Raw genomic sequence first — 20,871 nt, forward strand, 5'->3', positions numbered from 1 at the left:
TAGTCTCTCCTCTTAAAAAATTTTGTAAAAACTACCAATTTTGAGTAAAATAGCGATGGAGCCTCTTCTTGGGTCATGTGACAATGTTACATACCAAAGTACAGAGATTACTTTCCTGATGCTTTTGGTAATAATTGAACTCTATGTCTAAAATCAAAGCTGAATTCACATAATGATACCTCCAATTCAATAGTTTACTCTGTTATCCAAGGACCTACGAGCTTATCATCAGAAGCAAATATTTCATGGCTACATCCAAAGCACTCAAAGGAAAAATATAATCTGACAACATAAAGAATAGTCCCCCTATAACTGTTTATTAGAATGTGAATATATTCCAAATCAGTAACTTTAAAAAAAAAATCAAGTTACAGAGCATGCATAAAATACAAAGTAGCAATTTACAAGGAGATAGTAGTATCTTCATAACCAATACACCAAAATAATAAAAGGGCTACAAAGGAAAACTAAACAGACTGACCACAGCAATGCCTTCCGTGCACCCCACACGTCATGAGCACCGCAAAAGACAGAAGATTAACTATGAAACATAGTAATCTAGGCAAGCCCACACACATGTATATTTTGGGGATATTCCACCATCCTGAATAGTATCACTTTAGTTGACACAACTTTCAGAACACTTCAGAGTTAAGTGCTTAATATTATCCACAAAAAAATAAAACTAAATATTAGTGTGCACATTTCGGAATGAAAAATGAGTTGCTCCATTGATTTCAATAATGTAGTGGAAGAAAACTTTCAGGTTTGTACAATGCCTAAATGCATTCTATTTAAACTCAAGGTACTATTTCATCTTATATACTAAAAGAATACATGCCTTTTAAGTGCTACCACTTGAGCAGAAATTAACCTCTCTTGTATTCTTTAACATACTGAAACCAGATATTTAACTGGACTATATTCCATAATATACTACAAAACTCAAAAATCAGCATTGTTAAAATAATTATCCATGCCTACTGTGGCTATGGTGGTAAAACTAGGTTGCATTTACTGGAAGGGTTTTAAGACAAAATTAACACTTCGCCATCAGATACTAAGAGCATTAAACCAGTTGTTGCCTGAGCAATAAAACGCCACATAACATACTGCTGGGAAATTAGAGAAGTTAAATGACTTGGGCTGCCTGATCACTGTAACAGAGGCACCTCAGATGGAATTCTACCAGTCTCTCCGGTTCCCAGCCTGCCAGGCAGCATTGTGTGACTTATGGCCCCGTAACCATGCTACTACTGAAATCATCACAGTCTTTTGTGTTTATTAGATAATTCTTGTCCAGAAAAAAGTGTTCCCCCCTCTCTAATCAACTTTGATGTTTACAAAAATTAAAAAACAAAATTTACTAAACTACATAACCCTATTAAGGCATTTTAGAAATTGACTTCCAGAATAATGGAAAATTTATAAGCTCTCAAAATTCTGCTATGTTTATAGGGCAATTCTTAGATTTATGGAAATATACTCTGCACTGAGAGAAGAGTATGTTAATTATAAGCTGCTCTGTGGCAAAATGATAGCTTATTTCTACAGTCTTCTTAATTTGATTTAATCAAGACCAACAGGTCTGAGCTTCAAGGGATCAAGTTCTATTATGTTCTACAGTGATAGCTTCCATGATGAAAAGTAAACAATAATTGAGGAATCCAAACATTCAGTTTATTAAACTAAGGCTAGTGAAGCCATAGCATGAAAAAAAGCTGCAGTCATTCGGGACAAATGGATGATTTTATAAAGCTAAAATCAAAAGACTTGAGACATGGAAAAATTCGTAAGTATGAGGAAGTAATAAAACACAAAAATGACCACAAGAATTACAAATATATTTAAATCTCAGACCTGGGAATTGGACTATACACAGCCTTCTAGGGGAGAAGAGAAACGCCTTATATGTTCTGACAGCACTGCACCTTTGGCTTGTTTTCAGTGGTTGGTGGAACATGAATAGGAACCACATTGTTGCTTGGAGACATGTCATTTTCACGTCTGTCTGACATTTGCTTCTGAGAAACAATGCGGTATATCTCTGAGGGGGGAAAAAAAGAAATAGCAACACTCACTGTGAACAGACCCATAAATCAGTGATTAAACATTAAACATACACAGAGGTAGAAGTTATATTCACAAGAGAAAAAAAATGCAAATAAACTGAACAGAGACTGCATATATTCAAAACTCTTTTTTCAACCAGCCGCTGATCAGTCAACCCATTATTTCACAGTTTTCCTTAAGGTAAGAACAGCAACAAAGGCTTTCCATTCCAGAGGGAAAGGTTTACCAATCAGTTAGATAAATCTTGGTCTAAAGAGATTATATAGTTTATGGGCTTAGATCTAAATTTCTAACCTTATCAAAAAAACCTACATATATTGACACTGTACCACAGAAAAATATTTAAATCTGCATTATCAGACCCAGTAGGTATTTCTGTATGTAGTGAAGAATACAACTTCATAAACAGTTGTATCAAGTCAAAATCCCAAAGAACTCTTAGAAAAGAATAGAAAGATAATGTGTATCAATGCCTCCTGAACTAAAGTTAAACTGCAATGAGATAATTATTCAAAACAGGCAACTTAAGGTTTTCTATGACACTTAGCAAAACTAACTGTTTAGCATCCACCTCTTCCACTAAATGTCCCCTGCCATATCAGTAAGCAGAAGATGCTGGGGCCATCAGCCACCACACCCACCCCCTCTCCCCAACGAAGCACCCTGAGGGAACTGAGGATGGAGAAAAGAAATATACTGGCACTAGTAGTTAAGGCGCATATCAAAAGAATGATTTCACACTTCCCATACATAGGAAAGCCCTAAACTCATTAACTTGAGACGTCTGGTTTTCTTCAGTTTTGAATCCAGACTACCTGATTTTTGTTCCAAAACCTCCTATATATCCTGGTTCCTCTCCTAACTCTTCTGAACAGTTCCTCAAAGCTATCTGAGAGGCTGCCTCCTGGACTTAGGGCCTCAGCAAGTCCACCAAATGAAAAATATAATTCTCAACTTTCAGATTGTGCCTTTTTTGTCAATCAACAAACTATAAGGACCAAAACTGTACTATTCACTGCTGTATCCCCAGCATATTAGGTTGGTGCAAAAATAACTGTAGTTTTGCACTGTTGAACTTCATCATTTGATACTGAAACACATTCTTAAATAAATGTGGTTATCAGTTCAGTCGCTCAGTCATGTCCAACTCTTTGTGACTCCATGGACTGCAGCACGCCAGGCTTCCCTGTCCATCACCAACTCCTGGAGCTTGCTCAAACCCATGTCCTTCGAGTTGGTGATGCCATCCAACTATCTCATCCTCTGTCGTCCCTTTCTCCTCCTACCTGCAATCTTTCCCAGCATCAGGGTCTTTTCCAATGAGTCAGTTCTTCATATCAGTGGCTGAAGTACTGGAGCTTCATCTTCAGCATCAGTCCTTCCAATCAATGACTATTCAGGACTGATTTCCTTTAGGATGAACTGGTTTGATATCCTTGCTCAAAGATTATGTTATACATCATTTTAATGCACATTTCTTGCATTTCTTTTTTTTGGCTAATGACTTATTACTTGCTATTTATATTTATTTTAGACTTGGCAAATGTTAGACAAAAAGCAAATTTGAGTGATTTTTATTCAAGTTCAAAATGGGTTGTAAACCAGTGGAGGCAGCTCACATCAACAATGTGTTTGGCCTAGGAATTGCTAACGAACGTACACTGCAGTGGTGGGTCAAGAAGTTTGTAAAGGAGACGAGAGCCCTGAAGATGAGAACCACGGTGGCTGACCTTTAGAAGTTGACAATGACCAATTGAGAGGATCACCAAAGTTGATCCTCTTACAACTACTTGAGAACTTGCTGAAGAACTCAACATCGACCATTCTATGGTCATTCAACATTTGAAGCAGATTGGAAAGGTGAATAAGCTAAGTAAGTGGGTGCCTCATGAGTGGACTGAAAATTTTTAAAACACATCGTTTTACAGCACCTTCTCCTATCCTAAGCAACAACAACAAACCATTTCTCCATCAGAAATTGTGACATGTGATGAAAAGTGGATTTTAGATGTCAACCAATGACAACCAGCTCAGTGACTGGACCGAGAAGCTCCAAAGCACTTCCCAAAGCCAAACTTACACCAAAGAGGGGTCCTGGTCACAGTTTGGTGGTCTGCTGCCAGTCTGATCCACTACAGCTTCCTGAATCCCAGCAAAACCATAATCTGTGAGAAGCATGCTCAGCAATTAGATGAGATGCAAGGAAAACCGCAATGCCTGAAGCCAGCATCGGTCAACAGGATGGGTCCTCCTGTTTTCCATGACAAAGCCCAACCACTTATCGCACAACCAAACGCTTCAAAAGTTCAACGAACTGGACCATGGAACTTTAGCCTCATCTGCCATATTCACCTGACCTCTCAACAACTGATTACTACTTCAAGTATCCTGAAAATTTTTTTCCAAGAAAGTGCTTCCACAACCAGCAGGATGCAGAAAGTATCTTCCAAGGTCTGCTGAATCCCAAAGCACAGACTTTTACGCTACAGGAATAAAAAACACTTATTTCTCATTGACAAAAAATGTGCTGGTTGTAATGGTTCCTAGTTTGATTAATAAAGATGTGTTTGAACCTAGTTATAATGACTTAAAATTCACAGTCCAAAACTGCAATTATGTTTGCACCAACCTAATAGTAGGGGATTGATAACTAAGTACATGAATAAATTATTATTAAATTCCTCTACAGCAAGTTATTGTTGTTCAACTGGTAAGTCATACCCAACTCTTTGCAACCCCATAGGCTGCAGCATGCCAGGCTTCCCTGTCCTTCACTGTCTCCTGGAGTTTGCTCAAAATCATGTCCTACAGCAAGTATCCTTATTTAATAAATAATTGTATTTTTAATAAATTGGTCTTACACTGCACTGCCTAAAGGTAGCTCCTGCTGACCTATCTAAACTCCTTACAAAGAATATATCTTACTTTGTTTTCACAGTGCTTCCTCAGAAAAAAACACCCTCTAAAAGTAAGGGAATTCTAAAAATGGGGCAGATTGACATGATATGCCTCCTATTATGTGGTACTGTGAAGTACAACATATTCCTATGAATGACACCTATGTATTCCTAACAAAAAATGTTTAAAATGAAGTTATCACGAGAAAATACTGAGATAAATCCAGACTGAGGGACAGTCTATAAGACAACTGGCCAAGATTCTTTTTTGGCTGTGCCAGGTCTTGGTTGAAGTATATCTTTAGTTGCAGCATGTGTGATCTAGTTCCCAGAACCAGGGATCAAAGCCAGGCCCCACTGCACTGGGACACAGAGCCTGAGCCACTGGACAAGGGAAGTCCCTTGGCCAAGACTCTTCAACAAAAGTTAGTCACAAAATACATTAAAAATTGGAAATAAATGCTTTTGATCTGGGCTATGGCCCATCTACATCTAGCTTCTACAAGGGAAGCTACACGGGCTTCCCTTGTAGCTCAGTTGGTAAAGAATCTGCCTATAGTGCAGGAGACTCAGGTTCAATCCCTGGGTTGGGAAGATCCCCTGGAGAAGGAAATGGCAACCCATTCCAGTATCCTTGCCTGGAAAATCTCATGGACAGAGGAGCCTGGTGGGCTGCAGTCCATGGGGTCACAAAGAGTGGGGCATGACTGAGCGACTGACACACGGCCCATCTATTTATAGTAAATATGCATTAACTGCCTATTTAAATAAATGAAATTTAAAATCCAATTACTCAGTCCAATAGCCATATTTCAAGTGCTTAATAACAAGCTATTGTCAGTGGCTACCCTATTCAGTACCCAAATATGTAACAATTCCATTAATGCAATGTGTTTTCCTTGACCAGATCCCAGGTTTAAACTGTAAAAACCAAATCTATAAAACACAAATCTGAATACAACTTGCACATTAGATAATACTACATGAACATAAAGTTCTTGGATATATGATACTGTGATTATTTTAATATAAAGTTATGAGGTAAAAAAAAGCAGAATCATATTTTCAAAATGTCCAAGAATACAGCAACCAAATGCAATGTACAAACATCATTTGGATTTTAGTTTGAACCATTAAAATTTGAGACAGGAAATTTTAATATTGTTTGAGTAATAGAGGACAATGAGGAATTACTGCCAATTTTTAAGTGGTTTTACTGTTACGGGTTTAAATTCTATCTTTTAGATATACATCATGAAATGTTTACAAATGAAATGACATAATACCTTGAATTTGTTTCAAAACAATGGGGGTGGCAGTAGGTGGAAGAAAGACAGGCTCTGAACTGATGGTTATTGATGGCTACATGGGAGCTCATGACAGTGTCCTACTTTTGGCATGCTAAGAACTTTCCATAAGGAAAAGTTAAAGGAAAGAAAATACATTAACTAAATTAATACTTTTTTTTTTCCAAATTAGAAACTAATGTTCTGAAAGCTGAACAAAAGCAAACTATAATCAACTGTATATGTAAACTAACAAAGACACTGACAGCTAGTGTACCTTTTCTTATGCTTTTCTGAGGGAGCAGGTGGCTAAAATTTATGCTTTAAAAGGTTAACAGTAGTTCAAAGAACCAAGAGAAAAAAATGAGATTATAATAAACACTGTTGACTAGAGTTGTTTTTTTTTTTTTAAAGGATATGAAGGCAGAGCCTTCATTTACATTCTTTCCATTAAAAGAGGATGGGACTAGAGTATGTCAAAGATAAAAAGGAAAAATCATTCAATCAGGCGAGTGACTAAGGACAAAAGATAACCATCAACTTACTATGAAACTAGACTCTTCAGTCTTTATTATGTTTTCTCTCTAATCCCAAATTGGTTGGCTCTTCTTCAAGTACAAATGATTAAATGAGACCCTCTATAAATTTAACTTCTTTACAAGCAGTTTTGAATGTTGTTAGGGGAACCAGAACAAAAAATATTTTACAGGTTCTTACATGAAAAGCAAATACTGGACAAGAGGAAAAAGCAGAGTTCTCAGAGAACACAGAAAAGTAAATAATTAAAGAGATCTCATTATAAGGAAAAAAAAGGCATTATAAAACTGCCTGCAAGTACTACATACTGTTTGGCAGAAATGGATTGCTCCTACATTGCTCCAATCACCAAAGATGCCAACCAAGGCAGTGAAGAAAAAGAAACTATTGATCAGAAAATGAGGAGAAAACTTTCTTTCAGGTAGAATGGGCACTAAGAAGCTACACAAGTAATTTACTTAACATCTCTTGTGGCTGGATGTGTCACTTAGAAAAAAATTTTGATAAGAAAATAGGAAGCAGATACCTTCAGACGGTAAAGCATCTGCCTACAGTGCGCGAGACCTGAGTTCAATCCCTGGGTTGGGAAGATCTGGAGAAGGAAATGGCAACCCACTCCAGTATTTTTGCCTGGAAAATCCCATGGACGGAGGAACCTGGTTAGGCTACAGTCCATGGGGTCACAAAGAGTCGGAGTCGACTGAGCGACTTCACTCACTCACCTTCCAGCTGGGATCTGATTAAGGAAGTTTATTTAAGTGGGGGGAAGGGGTACAGGACTAAACCAGCTAAACCAGATGCAAATATTTTCCTCTAGGAAGGGCATGTTCTCCTTTAGAACAAAGTGTATGTGATATACCAACTCCTGTGCAGACCCTTTTCAAGAAATCCAAAGGACAGGTAAGGTTAAAAAGAAGGAATTCTGCTTTATCGTTCATACATTAGGATCTCTTGTAGGAGATCTAAATATAAAGTAAAATATTAATATAAAGCAGCTTTAAATATAACCAAATAAAGTTAAATAAAAGACATATGCCTATTTCTACTCTAATGAAGTATTTATCAAGATGCAAAGTAAATTCTAAGTTAAATGCAATAGTTTCAACCTGGTGAATAAAAAGAGCTAAAATTTTTCAGTCCTTCCAAAACTTGTGAAAATAAGAGGCCTGAATTATCCTATTAATACTACAGCTCACGTTAGAATTTATTAAAACTTCTTCAAACCCACTGCTCATGATACAAGTTTCCTGAAGGTCAAAAGTGCTCCAATTTGAGTTACTTAAAAGGCTGTCACATGCAAAGAACCAAAGCTACTATGCCTCATTAAAAGATCCTCACTACTCCAATAAAATCAGCGTCTGAAAACTCTAGTCCCACTTTTAAGAGACAAAATGCTAAATGAATTAAAATTCTCTCAACTGGGAATTCCCTGGCGGTCCAGTGGTTAGGACTCTGCATTTCCACTGCAGGGGACAGGTTCAATCTCAGCTTGGGGAACTAAGATCCTGTTAGCCATGCCACAGGACCAAAAAAAAAATTCTTTACCACAGAATTTAGAATTTAGCCTCCATACTACAAAGATGACTTGGACTGACACCATAACCAACATCACCAGTTTCTAATCAGACAAACCAATATTGTGAGCCTCCTGATATTGTGAGTGCTGAGAACACTTTGTGTGCAGGCAGATTCTTTACCGACTGAGCTACAAGGGAAGCCTGTGGTATTCCTACTGAAAGCAAATAACCAGAACTGAATCAAACGGAAACACCAGACAAACCCAAATTGAGGGACATGACAAAATAACTGACCCATACACTTCAAGAAATGTCAATAAACCGAAAGCCACACTGGGGAACTATTCCAGATTAGAGGAGACTAAAGAGTTACGATAACTGAATGCAATTATGATCTGATCAGACTGTCTTTTGCTAATAAAGACACAACTGGAACGGCTGGCAAAATCTGAATAAGACCTGTAGCTTAACCATGATGAGACACTATTATCTCTCTTTTGACCACTATACTATGGCTATGAGATACTATATCCTTGTTTTTAGGAAAATACACACTGTAAAAAAGCTCCTAGGGATAACGAGCAGCATGCCTGTCACTCTCAAATGGTAAAGCAAAACAAAACAAAACAGTATTGTTTATATATTTAGAGAGAGGAAGAAAAAGAATAGAAAGTGTGGTAAAATTCCTCACTATCTGAGGAATATAGGTTAAGGGTATTTGCAAATACTTTGTACCACTATTGCAACCTTAAGTCTGAAATTGTTGAAATTCAAATTAAAAAGAAAGAAAGTAATACAGTATGGAAGTATGGATTAACAACATCGCTTAATGAACTTGAAGATGAAACAAAACAAAGCTGCACTGAAATCTAGAGGCTATACAACGTATCAGACTGACTCACACACTAACCAATTACCTCCTAAAAATACCATCAGCAAAATTATGTCAGGAAGTTACTGTCAAATTCACCGATATCAAGAATGCCATGGGTCTATTCTAAAATAAGCAACACAAATTAACTTTGAAGTAACAATGGAGATACATTTTCTAATATTTAATTTTGCATCTTAAACAGTAAAAAGCTAGTTTTTTCTTCCAGTAACATCAAAATACAATACAAATACTCCCTTAATACTGTTAACCTGTAAGTCAGAATTAAACCTAAATGAGAGTTCAGTTCTATTTCCTGTTTTTTCTGTGCATTAATACTCCCATTAGTATACAGAAAAGTTTAGATCCTAACACCTACAAAACACAGATTTCCCTGGTCATATGCAGTGATCTCTGATCCTACAGATCAACACTGAGATTTATTGCAGAAAGTTGAGGAAGTAGTGACTAGAGAGAGGAAAAGTGGTAATAAGTGAATCTTTTGTTTGCTTTCAAGCAATATTAATTAAGCAGTAACAAAAGCTTAATCGAGAGTGAATTTTAAGAGAAACAGCCAGATGTTCATCATTCAGGACAAAACAGTTCAATTTTAAGTACAATATACATCACTGCTTATTGATTAGTTCATGTTTGAATGGATCACAAGTTCGATGCTACAAAATGACACATAAAATTGTTAACCACAGATGAAACAAGACACTTGGCCTCATTTTCCTTAAATAAATGGGCTAGAAATTGAGATCGGAATGGGCTAGAATTATAACAGAGATTTGGTGGGACGTAAAAAATAACCCAACAAGGACTGACTAAAGTTTTTTCAAATGAGCTTTTTCAGAGGGCTTAAGATGAAGATGACTCACATCTTAAAACACTGAATCTTAGGACTAGGGAGGTTCACTGACTTTAATTACAGAGGAATGAGAACAAACTGGTAAAAGGTAAAATCTACAACTCCTGGGTCTCAATTTAGTATTTAACACATTGACTCAAGAGAAACCACACAAGTGCTTAAAATGAAAAAAACAAGATTTGAAGACATATGGCATATTCAATCAAATCTTGCCTGCTTGAAACAATCTGCAGTGAAAGTTGACCAAAAGATTTTTTTTTTTTAAAAAAAAAGCTACTATGTTCCAAAGACTGTTTATCCAACCGTAGCACCAACCTTTATTTACTATTTTTCTGATAAGAGAAAATAATTACAATAAAATAGATATGTAAATCAATAGTTATGAGGTTTTTATTTCATACCTTAATTGCTACTTAGCTAATATCAAATGTTTACAACGTACCAAGCGCAGTTAAGTATTTTCCATGTACAGAACTCACTCATTTTTGGAGTCTAGATTTCCAACAACAGTCAATTCTTTTCTATGGATTAGGTTAGAGACAAAACCTTTTCACTCACAACATTAACAGTCAAGTCAAATTATACCACAAGGTATTTATAAATAAAAGCCTTCTTTTGAAAAGAAAATAATCAAACTCCCAAAACATATTTCAACTTTACATATGAAGAAATTAAGCCCTAGAAAGGTTAAGTAACTTGCCTAACATAGCTCATTAGTAAGTGAAGGAGCCAGGTCTAGAACACAAGTCAGGCTTCCAAGATCATGCTCCTAAACCCTAAGTTTTATTTGCTATATTTTTACAGTAAAATAAGACATTTAAAAGCTAAAGGGCTTCCCTGGTGACTCAGATGGTGAAGAATCTCCTTGCAATGTGGAAGACCTGGGTTCGATCCCTGGGTCAGGAAGATCCCCTGGAGAAGGGAATGGCAACCCACTCCAATATTCTTGTCCAGAGAATTCCATGGACAGAGGAGCCTGGCAGGCTACAGCCCACGGGGTCAGTAAGAGTCAGACTCGACTGAGTGACTAACACTTTACAAGTTAAAATCTGTTGGCCTCTAATACAAGTGCTGCATACCAAGAATAAAATCTTATTACATTATAATTAGAATCTCATTTACTTAACCATTTCTCCATATATACTTTTTAGAACATCGCATAAGAGCACTATATATGAAGACTACACTCTATTTAAATTATGAATTCTTAATATACATTTTTAAAGTACTTTGTATTTATTAGACTTCCCTGTGGCTCAAATGGTAAACAATCTGCCTACAACACAGGAGATCAGGGTTTGATTTCTGGGTCGGGAAGATCCTCTGGAGAAGGGAATGGCAATTCACTCCAGTATTCTTGCCTGGAGAACCCCATGGACACAGATGCCTGGCGGGCAACAGTCCACGGGGTTGCAAAGAGTCGGACATGACTGAGTGACTAACACACACACATTTATTAGAGGATTAAGACTAAACTTTCAGATAAAGTGTTCATTCTATTAAAGTGAGGGTAAATATGCTCAGTTGCTCAGTCGTGTCTGACTTTGCAACCCCATGGACTGTAGCCTGCCATGCTCCTCTGTCCACGGGATTCTCCAGGTAAGAATACTGGAGTGGGTTGCCATTTCCTCCTTGAGGGGATCTTCCCTACCCAGAGATCTCACTCCCATCTCTTGTGTCTCCTGCATTGGAAGGTAGATTCTTTACCATTGAGCCACCTGAAAATCTCCAAATTTGAGTCACTATAAATAAAATATTCTCTCACCCCTGAGGTTGACATGGTCTACACATCCACATTCCAAAAGACCATGAATTTTATTTCTTTTCCACTACTTTTTAAAACTTTTCAATATGCAATCACTGGCTATTTTCTCCACAGGTGACACTTTGCTTCCTATACAATAATAAATCATAAGAGAATTTCACCTTTTGTTTCCTAAGTTTTTAAGAATACATATTTTCCCAGGTGCTTCTATAATACATCAGAACCAAGAACACCTTTTCTTTATTGAATTTCAAAAGGGCATTCATCTTTCCATAAATGGGATTTCAATATTTATCTTATAAAAAAGTACCATTAAGCACTGTTTTGTGTTTATGACCAGGAAGCATGGTATGCACAGACTAAAGTAATAACAGAAGTGAATGCGTTATTTTCAAAGTATTTTTCCCCACTATAAACCAGATGAATTAGGATGACTCAAGTTCAGCAAGCAAGGGTTGTAATTTAAGTACAACAGCTCTCAAATGATAGTCATTCTTAGTGTGATTTTATAGTTTAGGTTTCTGATTAATATGTTTAAATTACCTTTCTACTACTTCTAGTTCCCACTGGTCTAATCTAAAAATGCAAGTCTTACCTGTCAAGATTGTCTGAAAAGCAGCTTCCACATTTGTAGAGTCTAGAGCAGATGTCTCAATGAATGACAAACCATTTTTTTCTGTAGGGAGACACAAAACTTCAGTCTTGTCAAATTTAAAAATACAAGGGACATAATACACTCAGACCTTCAAAAGGAAATAACTTTTTAAACCCCAGGTTCTCCCCCACTTCTTCAGCAATAAGAACACCATGCTACTTCCACTTTAGTAGATTAAAAATGAGAATTTTCATTGGCTTCTTAATTAAAACAAATACTTGCTACATCTAAATACTACCATTAGCAATTAATAACACTGGGCATAATGTAGTAAAATTGTCAAATACCCAGCAAATTTCATCCCTTACTGAGCTTCCCCTTAACACATAGCTGTGGTATGAACAAGGGTGGGTATATGTGATTCACTGAGAATTCTGTTACTATTGTCTGAAACAAAGCTTCTTGACTAGAAAACAGAAAATTTTATTCACAGCATAATCAACAGTGAACGCTCACAACTTGCACTAGTCAAGAATGTACAATGTTGCCCTCTGGTAGGCTGCCCCTACCACAAATACAGAGTCAAGATAGGCAGATTCTCTATTAAGCCAAGAAAGTTGTAACTCCAAAGCAGCTACATCCCTGTTGGTCCTTTACACTCCCTGGGCCACTACTTTTAAGACCCACATAGAACAAGTCTTGGTAAAACAAAGACATAATGGAAAAAAGCAGCAAGCACAGAACAAACATAGATTTTATGTACCACTTCCAGGGAGAGAAAAGATAGTATTTATATTCAATTTTTGGCAGCAAAAACTCAATACTGCAAGTCTAATAACTCAAAGTTAAGCAAGAGAGTCATACAGTCATCATGCACTTTCAAAACAAGATCTGTTAAGCATTCACGTTTACCTTTCCAAAACTGTTGCAACCCATTACCCTCATTGGAAGGGTCATGAAAACTAAGAAATACAGAAGCACTGTAATATCATAGAATTTGTACCACTAACCTGCAAAAGCTCTTGCTTCATCTGTAGGAACTGCCCTGAGATGGCGCAAATCACTCTTATTGCCCACAAGCATGATAACAATGTTACTATCAGCGTGATCTCTTAGTTCTTTCAGCCATCGCTCTACATTTTCATATGTGAGATGTTTAGCAATGTCATAAACCAATAAGGCACCTACAGCTCCACGATAGTATCTGAAAACAGAAAAATGCATTTAACTATTAGAAAACCACCATAAGATGGGAGAGAACACCAGAAAAGACTAAGTATATGAACTATATATGTATATATACACACACACACTTTTTTTTTTAACACACAAATTTTAGAATACTAATACAGGAATTCTTTAAAGGAAACAAAACAGTACTTTTTTCCAATACCAAAAGTCAGCTAATCCACTTTGGCAGCTATTTCACAGAACTTAAAAATGCCAAGAGACTTCCCTGGTGGTCTGATGGTTAAGAATCCGCCTACCAATGCAAGGGACATCAGTTTGATCCCTGGTCTGGGGAGATTCCACGTGCTGTGGAGCAAACTAAGCCCATGAGCCGCATGCTGCAACCAGAGTGCCACGCATGTAGCAATGCAGACCCAGCACAGCCAAAAATAAATAAAATTTTTAAAAAAAAAATGCTGAGACTTACGCTGATGTTATAGCACGGTATCGTTCTTGCCCTGCTGTGTCCCATATTTGTGCCTTTATTGTTTTCCCATCAACCTGGATGCTTCTTGTTGCAAACTCTACTCCAATGGTGCTCTTGCTTTCAAGATTAAACTCATTTCGAGTAAATCGAGACAGGAGATTACTCTTTCCAACACCAGAATCTCCAATAAGAACAACTAAAAAGACAAAGTACTTAATGTCAGATGGATGAGGCACACATATTCAGAATACCATCATGTTTTAAAGCAAAAAAGATAGGGCATTTGATTTTTAAAAAAGGAATGACGGTAGGGAGGAAGAGTTGAATGCCCTTGTTACCAATCGATAAAATCAATTTATTCTTTTAAACATGTTTCTACCTTGCATAATGACTTCCACACATCATCTACTTAGCACAGATAAAGTATCCTGTCTTACAAATGCAAATATTAATCATAGGTCTACTAGGCACTGATGACGGGCTAATGAATTAATTTAACAATCAACACTATATCAACCTTATTACCTTACAAGGTTATACTTGAGAGATAAATCCTAAATCAAATGAACTATCTGTGATATGAAAATGTATTAGACATGAAAGCAACAAAGGATGTTAGTGCCCTATGTTTCTACTTAGTTTCGTCAAAGCCTGGATGTGACCTCAGGACTCATACCTAGGCAAAATGAATCACATTTAACACAGTACGCATCAAGTTTATAAACTTTGCCACCCAGATCACAGAAACTACAATGACCCTCTCATAGTTACATTTATCAGACTAGCAGGAAACTAGAGACCCCTCCAAAATCAAGGAGCCCTAGAAAGCTGACTAATAATTCTGACTTACTCTGAGTCAAAGGCAAAGGAAGTCATAACTTTCACTGATGACTTAAAAAAAGAAGAAACAGGTTTGACTGATTAGATGAATTTATATCCTCTGATTACCATAGGAGGTAGTTTATTTTCAAGCTAAATACAGTAGATTCTTTCTCACTTAAGGTGATATCACACTTCAAAAACAATGGGGAAATAGGCAGTTAACTTGTTTTAAAGCATTTCTATCTGAATTTAAAGAACAAAATGAGTTCACGGGTTTACAGAATCTGAGCTTGATAACATTTTTTTCCTTGGTAGAAGTTTTTTTATCAGTTTCAGAAAATATTATGCTTATTCCTACTATTGACTGCTAACGCATCTTCTTAGTTCTTACTAGCTAACTGATTTATTAGATACCAGGAATAGATAATCAAACACTCAAGAGTAACACCAAGGAACAAGACCATGCCTTACTAAAGAGGCTGGTATTTCAGGGGAAGGGGGACATGGCAAGGGCAGGAAACACTGTGAGAGCTCCCTGCACTCAGGCCAGAGGGCAGACTGTCCATTATGCACGAGAACGGATGTAAGCTGGCCTCTGGACAGTCTTGGAGAGAGTACACTGTCAAATGCATATCTTTCTGGCTTCCTCTATCAGCTGATTCAGCAAAAAAATCACCCAGGCAGCAGTGACTCCATGCAGCAAAAGGCACAGTTATTTCCAGTTAGTCAATTAGAGGGTATCAAAAGTACTACAGCAAACACAGACAATACAGTAAATGCTTCTACCAGAGAACATGCTAAGGTCATGAAAGAAACATCTAAAAACAATGCATTTCCAATTTTATAGTATACTACAGCTGGTTCGTAAGTTAGTTTTCAAGGTCCTCCATTCTATGTGAGGTAAAATTCCAGTTTCAGTAATAAAAGTCTACCTTATTAGCAGAGTATACTCACTTAGTAGGGAACTAAGGTTGCCTCTCAGTTCAAAAGGCTGGATGTTCTGCTGATGACACCTCTTTTGAATCTTTCCTGGCCCTACACTAGCACTAAGGTATGAAAGCTTCACTTGAAGTAGGAATAGGAAATGGAAAAATCAAAAAGTTGAACATTTCTACTTCCAAGGCACTCAGATTTATCAGTCAGATCAATCAGTTTAGAAACCAATCACTTGGTTCAAAGCGAAAGAGCAAGACATCTAGAATGACACTGCCAGGACTTCCCTGATGGTCCAGTGGTTAAGACTCCACGCCCTTCCACGGAAGGGGGCATGAGTTTGATCCCCTAGTGGGGGAACTAAGATTCCAAATGCCACATGGTGCAGCCAAAAAAAATGACAATGCCTTTGGAAAATAAAATAAATAACTCAAAGAACTCAGTAACTCCATCCCACAAAAACCCTAGTACTTTCAAGTTTTGGTTTCTTGCCTTTTAACCTCCACTTTATCGATTATATTCTCTGTCTCCCCATTCTCAAATCTTTGCCCTGTCATAAAAGACATTTAGAGAGAACATTTTTTCCCTTGATATAACCAATTAATTTTAACATAAAAATTATTACTAGACCTTTATCTGAAAATAACTCAAGATACATTAATACTTTATACAGTATAAAAGCTATCTCAACTAGACACTGGCAAGGTTGACAAGAATTATGACTAGCGATTTGTTAAAGGATTATACCTTAAATGACAACAGAAGATATTGCTTCTTTAAGAACAGCACTGCCAAGATGCTGCTGAGAAATGACACAATATGGAAAACCTCTTCTATGCAGTTACCAAATGAGAAACTGCACCAAGAAAGGTTATATTTAGGCTCACTAAATAATAAACAAACTAGAATGGATTAAGTTACCTAAACAACTGAAAAGAATTCACTGTGATTTTAAAAACAATTCAAAAGTTCACAGACTCAAACTTAGTTTCTAATCAAAAATAGTTTCATTAAGATGACAATATTCAATTGCTTTTTAAAAATACGACCCACTATATGATCACATCCTATAGTTCAAGAAAGGAATTTGCAGTGACTTTCCTTACTTTTTATCACTAGTATCTTAAAGTTTTTCCACTTTAAACGTTTTATAACTGTAGCCATCTACATAAAATATATATAGTGTGTGTAAGTATAAATTAAATAATAGAATCTGTATATGAAACATCACATTTCTTAAATAAATCTGATAATATTCATTATCACTTGGTTAACCTCATCTAATACTAAATTTGGTTCATTATATATCAAATACTAGGCTGCTAAAAGCTATAAAAAGAATATACGCATTAACTGACCATTATTTAATAAGAATTTCCAACTCTTCAACCACATTTAGTTTTATACAGTCTGTTACAAACTAATGTACTAGACAAAAATTTCATTCAACAAATCTATCATAATATCTCAGACCTAACAGTTATAACCTGAAGTAACTGATAATTTTCACACTGGTTTATAAATAAACTTGGAGATCTTTCTACTTTCAACTATATTCATAGTCCAAACTCACCAAGAGTCCTTTTTAAAATTAAATAAGGCTGAAGTCTAGACAAGTTTTTCTAGATTCAGCAGAACCCAAATTGCTCAACCATAAGTTGTGAAAGAAAAACTATCAAGATGCAAGACAGCAAAGTTCCTATGATCAGCCCTACTAACAATCAGCTGATGGTTAATTACTACTGACCTTCAACTAGACTGAAAAGAAAATGGTGTAGACTACGTACACAGATATTCTCAGAATATGTGACTCTGATTGAGTTAATGTCTACCACAATATTTGCCAATAGGAACTATGATTGATTTATACCTCACTTATGTGTCTGTCCCGCAGGGTGTTAATCACACTGTGTGTAAATGTAGAATTAAAGTTTTTAAAACAGTCAAGTTTTAAAATTAAAATTCACCACCACCAGCAGTCTCACTGTTGAGCTAAAGATTAATGTTCAAGAACAAATACATAATTTAAAATTTTCCTACTCTCCCCAGATTACACTTCCACTTGAACCACTCCATCTTACACCAATCAGGATATCCTTTCATTCTCAACTGATTAGAGCTACAAACTAATTTACAATTCCCTCAACTATTAAGTTTGCTGGGTTAAGTCTTTTTCCAAGGAGACAGCTGCAGCTCATCTCAGGGATTATCTACATAGAATAAAACCATTTAAAAATGACATTATTGTTGCTTCTTTTTAAATTAAAATTGTATAAATAAGAAATTGGCTATATAATCATCAAAGAAGTTAAAAAGTGACTCATATCCTATTAAGAGCTTTTTTAAAAGTGGAAATCTTTTTCAGCAGCATTTTTAAAAACATTCTATCAAACAGCAAAGTGTACAACAAATGAAACCAAAACCTGTGGAAATATAAAGTACTTTAGAAGGCTCTAGTTTTAAGTTTCTTTACTAATACTTAAATGCTCTTCCAGTTATAGATTTATGGTTTTAAGGAAAAAAAAAAAACTGTTGAGAACCACAGTAACTTCTTTAACATTATCTGAGTTCTCAAAGAAGCTAAAACTTTACAGTCTCATTTAATTCTCACAACAGCCTGAGAGATACTATTTTCTTTTTACAGATGAGGGAACTGAGCCTCAAAAAAGTCAGCTTTCCCAAGGTCACAAAGCAAATATAAGACCTGAGGCAGTAATTTAAAACCAGGCCTGTGCGATTCCAAAGCCTTGTGCTTTCTCAATCATTGTTAGCAAAGTGGTCTAAACCCCAAAGCTAAGTTAAAATCCCTTAAGCCAATCCAAGGTACTAAGTATTTTTGGTGAGGAAATAACTAGGTTCTATAACCAACATTCAAGTTGTAAACCAAACAAGAGAAATACTCTTGAGAGTCTATCTTGTCCTAAATTAATTACTTCAAAAGCAGCCCTTACGTAAAAAAACAAATCTCCCTTTAGTGACTAAACCCCAGTCTCCAGGGTCTCACTGAAGTACTTTCACCAGACCTCAGAAGCCTTCAGCCAACAGTATGTAAACTAATCCATGTTTCTTTTTTGTATTTGTAAAATGATTAAGTACCCTCTTCTCTGTAAACAACTTCCCACTGTCAGGCGGTGGGAGTGGATACTGAAGGTACTCACTCTGGGCCAGAAATAAGAGTTAAGTGGCGGTAGGCTCATCAACTAGCAGGCCAAGGTTTGCAGAGTACTGGTAAGGCAACGTTTCCTGCTTTGTTTAGTCAAACATACTTAGCACCCAGTGGCAAAGTCAGAAAGAGTCACTAAGCTCAACATTCTTTTCAAACTCCACCCTTCACTGTAAAGCTTAAATAGTAATGGCTCCTTCCTCCCTGGTAATGATCTTTGTTCAACATACTACTGATGGCTGCCCTCCTAACTCAGGACCAGAGAAACAGCATCAGAGAGAGAGCATTCATCCAACAAAAAAAGCATTTACTGTACTTTCCTCTCAAGGAAAACTATGCCCATTATCTTTGTCAATTAAAAAAAAAACAAAACTATTTGGATTCTTTCCGGACTAACCAATAAGCAATTCTTTTTTTCACTCCCCATCCTCCACTATGTTTTGTCCAAGGGCACTACATGGTTCCCTATCTTATGAAAAATATTTAATTTGACCAAAGAGCACACAACTTCCCCATGCTCCCCCACCTTTGGGGAAAGGTATGTGGCCAACCAGGACGCTTCCCTTCCTGTTCTAAAAACACCAAAAGGCTGGATCCTCCCAGTGTTGCAGCAGGAAGCAACCAGTCCGTAGCGATAAAGCAAGCTATTTGTGCAGCGTACAACCTTTCCTGCTCAGGAACTGGGCCTTCAGGTCTGGCAAGGATAATAGCCACCACCCATCCGTAAGCCCTAGTCTCGGACACAGTCAAGAGTTATCCCAGGCTGGTTGCCTCTGGGTAGGGAGGGTAGGAGAAAAGAAGGCTGGGTGGGAAGTCACATCGGTCTGCCGGGTCACTGCGACAAGTGCGCGCGTGGGTGCTGGGACAATCCCTCCTGCCCTACCCCCCACCGCCGGGGTCGCACGAGCGACGTGGGAGAGCTCGTAAGCTACTCGCCGAGGGAAGGCAGAAAAAGAGCTACCAATGCCGGGGGCCATGCGAGGTCTCGGACCACGAGAAGTGTGGGGCGGGTGGGGGTGGGGCCGCAGACCCGCTCGGATTTTTAACCAGGGCCTGGCCCCGGGGATAGAAGAGGGCGAGGAGGCGGCTGTCCGAGGGCAGGGGAGGGTTCGCCCGAGGGAAAAGGGAGGCAGATAAGAAAAAGATCTGTATGGGAGAGTGCGCCGAAAGAAAGGTGAAGAACGAAGGGAAAGGCCTGTCGGAGGGGCTCAGGAAGGGTGTATACCGAAGGGGAGGGGGCGCTGAACCCGAAAAGATGGATGGTGGGGGGGGGCGCCCCACTAAGGGGGCCCTGGAACCCGGGGAGGAAGGAAGGCGATTCGAGAGACGGCAGTCGGCCGCGAGAGGGGCGCAGGGTAGGGACCGTGAAGCTTCCTAAGGCCTCTGGGGAGGTCGCTATGAGACCGCTGTGTGGTGAGGACCCCCATCCGTGAGTGGAAGGAAAGGGGCTGAGCTGGGGGACCTCAGGATAAGCTGCACAGAGAGGAAGAGCTGAGGAAGGCCGATCTCAGGGCAGGGGCAACCCGCGGGCGGGTCCCCCGGGAGTGTCCCGGGCCCCCAAACCGGGACTCGAGGGAGAGTTCCAGAGCCCACAGCCTCACCTTTGAAGAGGTAGTCGTACTCGTCGTCGCGGGTGCCCATTGCGCGGCCGAGAAGCGAAGGGGCGGGAGCAGCAGTGGTACCGGTGGGACCAGGGGGCGTCGCTGCAGGGGTAACCCGAACGCCGAGCTTCAGCTGCCGGACCCGGTAAAGAACCCCTCCCTGCCGCTACGCCACTTCCGGCAGGCCCCCACCCATAGGGGGAAGTACTTCCGGGGGCGGCGCCCCGCCCCTCAGCCCAATAAAGGGGGCGTGCGCAAGTTTGGCGTCTGTCGTCCAAGCGTC

At 38.2% G+C, this 20,871-nt stretch overlaps 1 protein-coding gene across 1 annotated transcript; it reads right to left on the bottom strand.

The window, feature by feature from the left end:
- Window positions 1–295: 295 nt before the first annotated feature.
- Window positions 296–20,802, bottom strand: RAB11A (RAB11A, member RAS oncogene family). The gene is made up of 5 exons (XM_040225827.1): window positions 20,589–20,802; window positions 14,070–14,265; window positions 13,423–13,616; window positions 12,413–12,493; window positions 296–2,047 (listed from the first exon to the last, which is right to left on the bottom strand). The coding sequence occupies exons 1-5, from the start codon at window positions 20,626–20,628 to the stop codon at window positions 1,908–1,910; spliced, it is 651 nt and encodes a 216-aa protein (XP_040081761.1). The 5' UTR covers window positions 20,629–20,802; the 3' UTR covers window positions 296–1,907.
- Between the last annotated feature and the right edge of the window lie 69 nt (window positions 20,803–20,871).

This window comes from Oryx dammah, unplaced genomic scaffold, assembly GCF_014754425.2.
Source record: "Oryx dammah isolate SB20612 unplaced genomic scaffold, SCBI_Odam_1.1 HiC_scaffold_26, whole genome shotgun sequence".
In the NCBI taxonomy this organism is placed as follows: Eukaryota; Metazoa; Chordata; class Mammalia; order Artiodactyla; family Bovidae; genus Oryx; species Oryx dammah.

What these genes read in the sequence shown, in the direction of transcription:
- RAB11A (XM_040225827.1), bottom strand. Translation starts at nt 20,628, where the DNA reads ATGGGCACCCGCGACGACGAGTACGACTACCTCTTCAAAG. An exon ending in GTACGACTACCTCTTCAAAG is followed by an intron (nt 14,266 to 20,588) that starts GTGAGGCTGTGG and finishes TTGTCTTTTTAG; the next exon opens with TTGTTCTTATTGGAGATTCT. An exon ending in TGAAGCAAGAGCTTTTGCAG is followed by an intron (nt 12,494 to 13,422) that starts GTTAGTGGTACA and finishes GTCTCCCTACAG; the next exon opens with AAAAAAATGGTTTGTCATTC.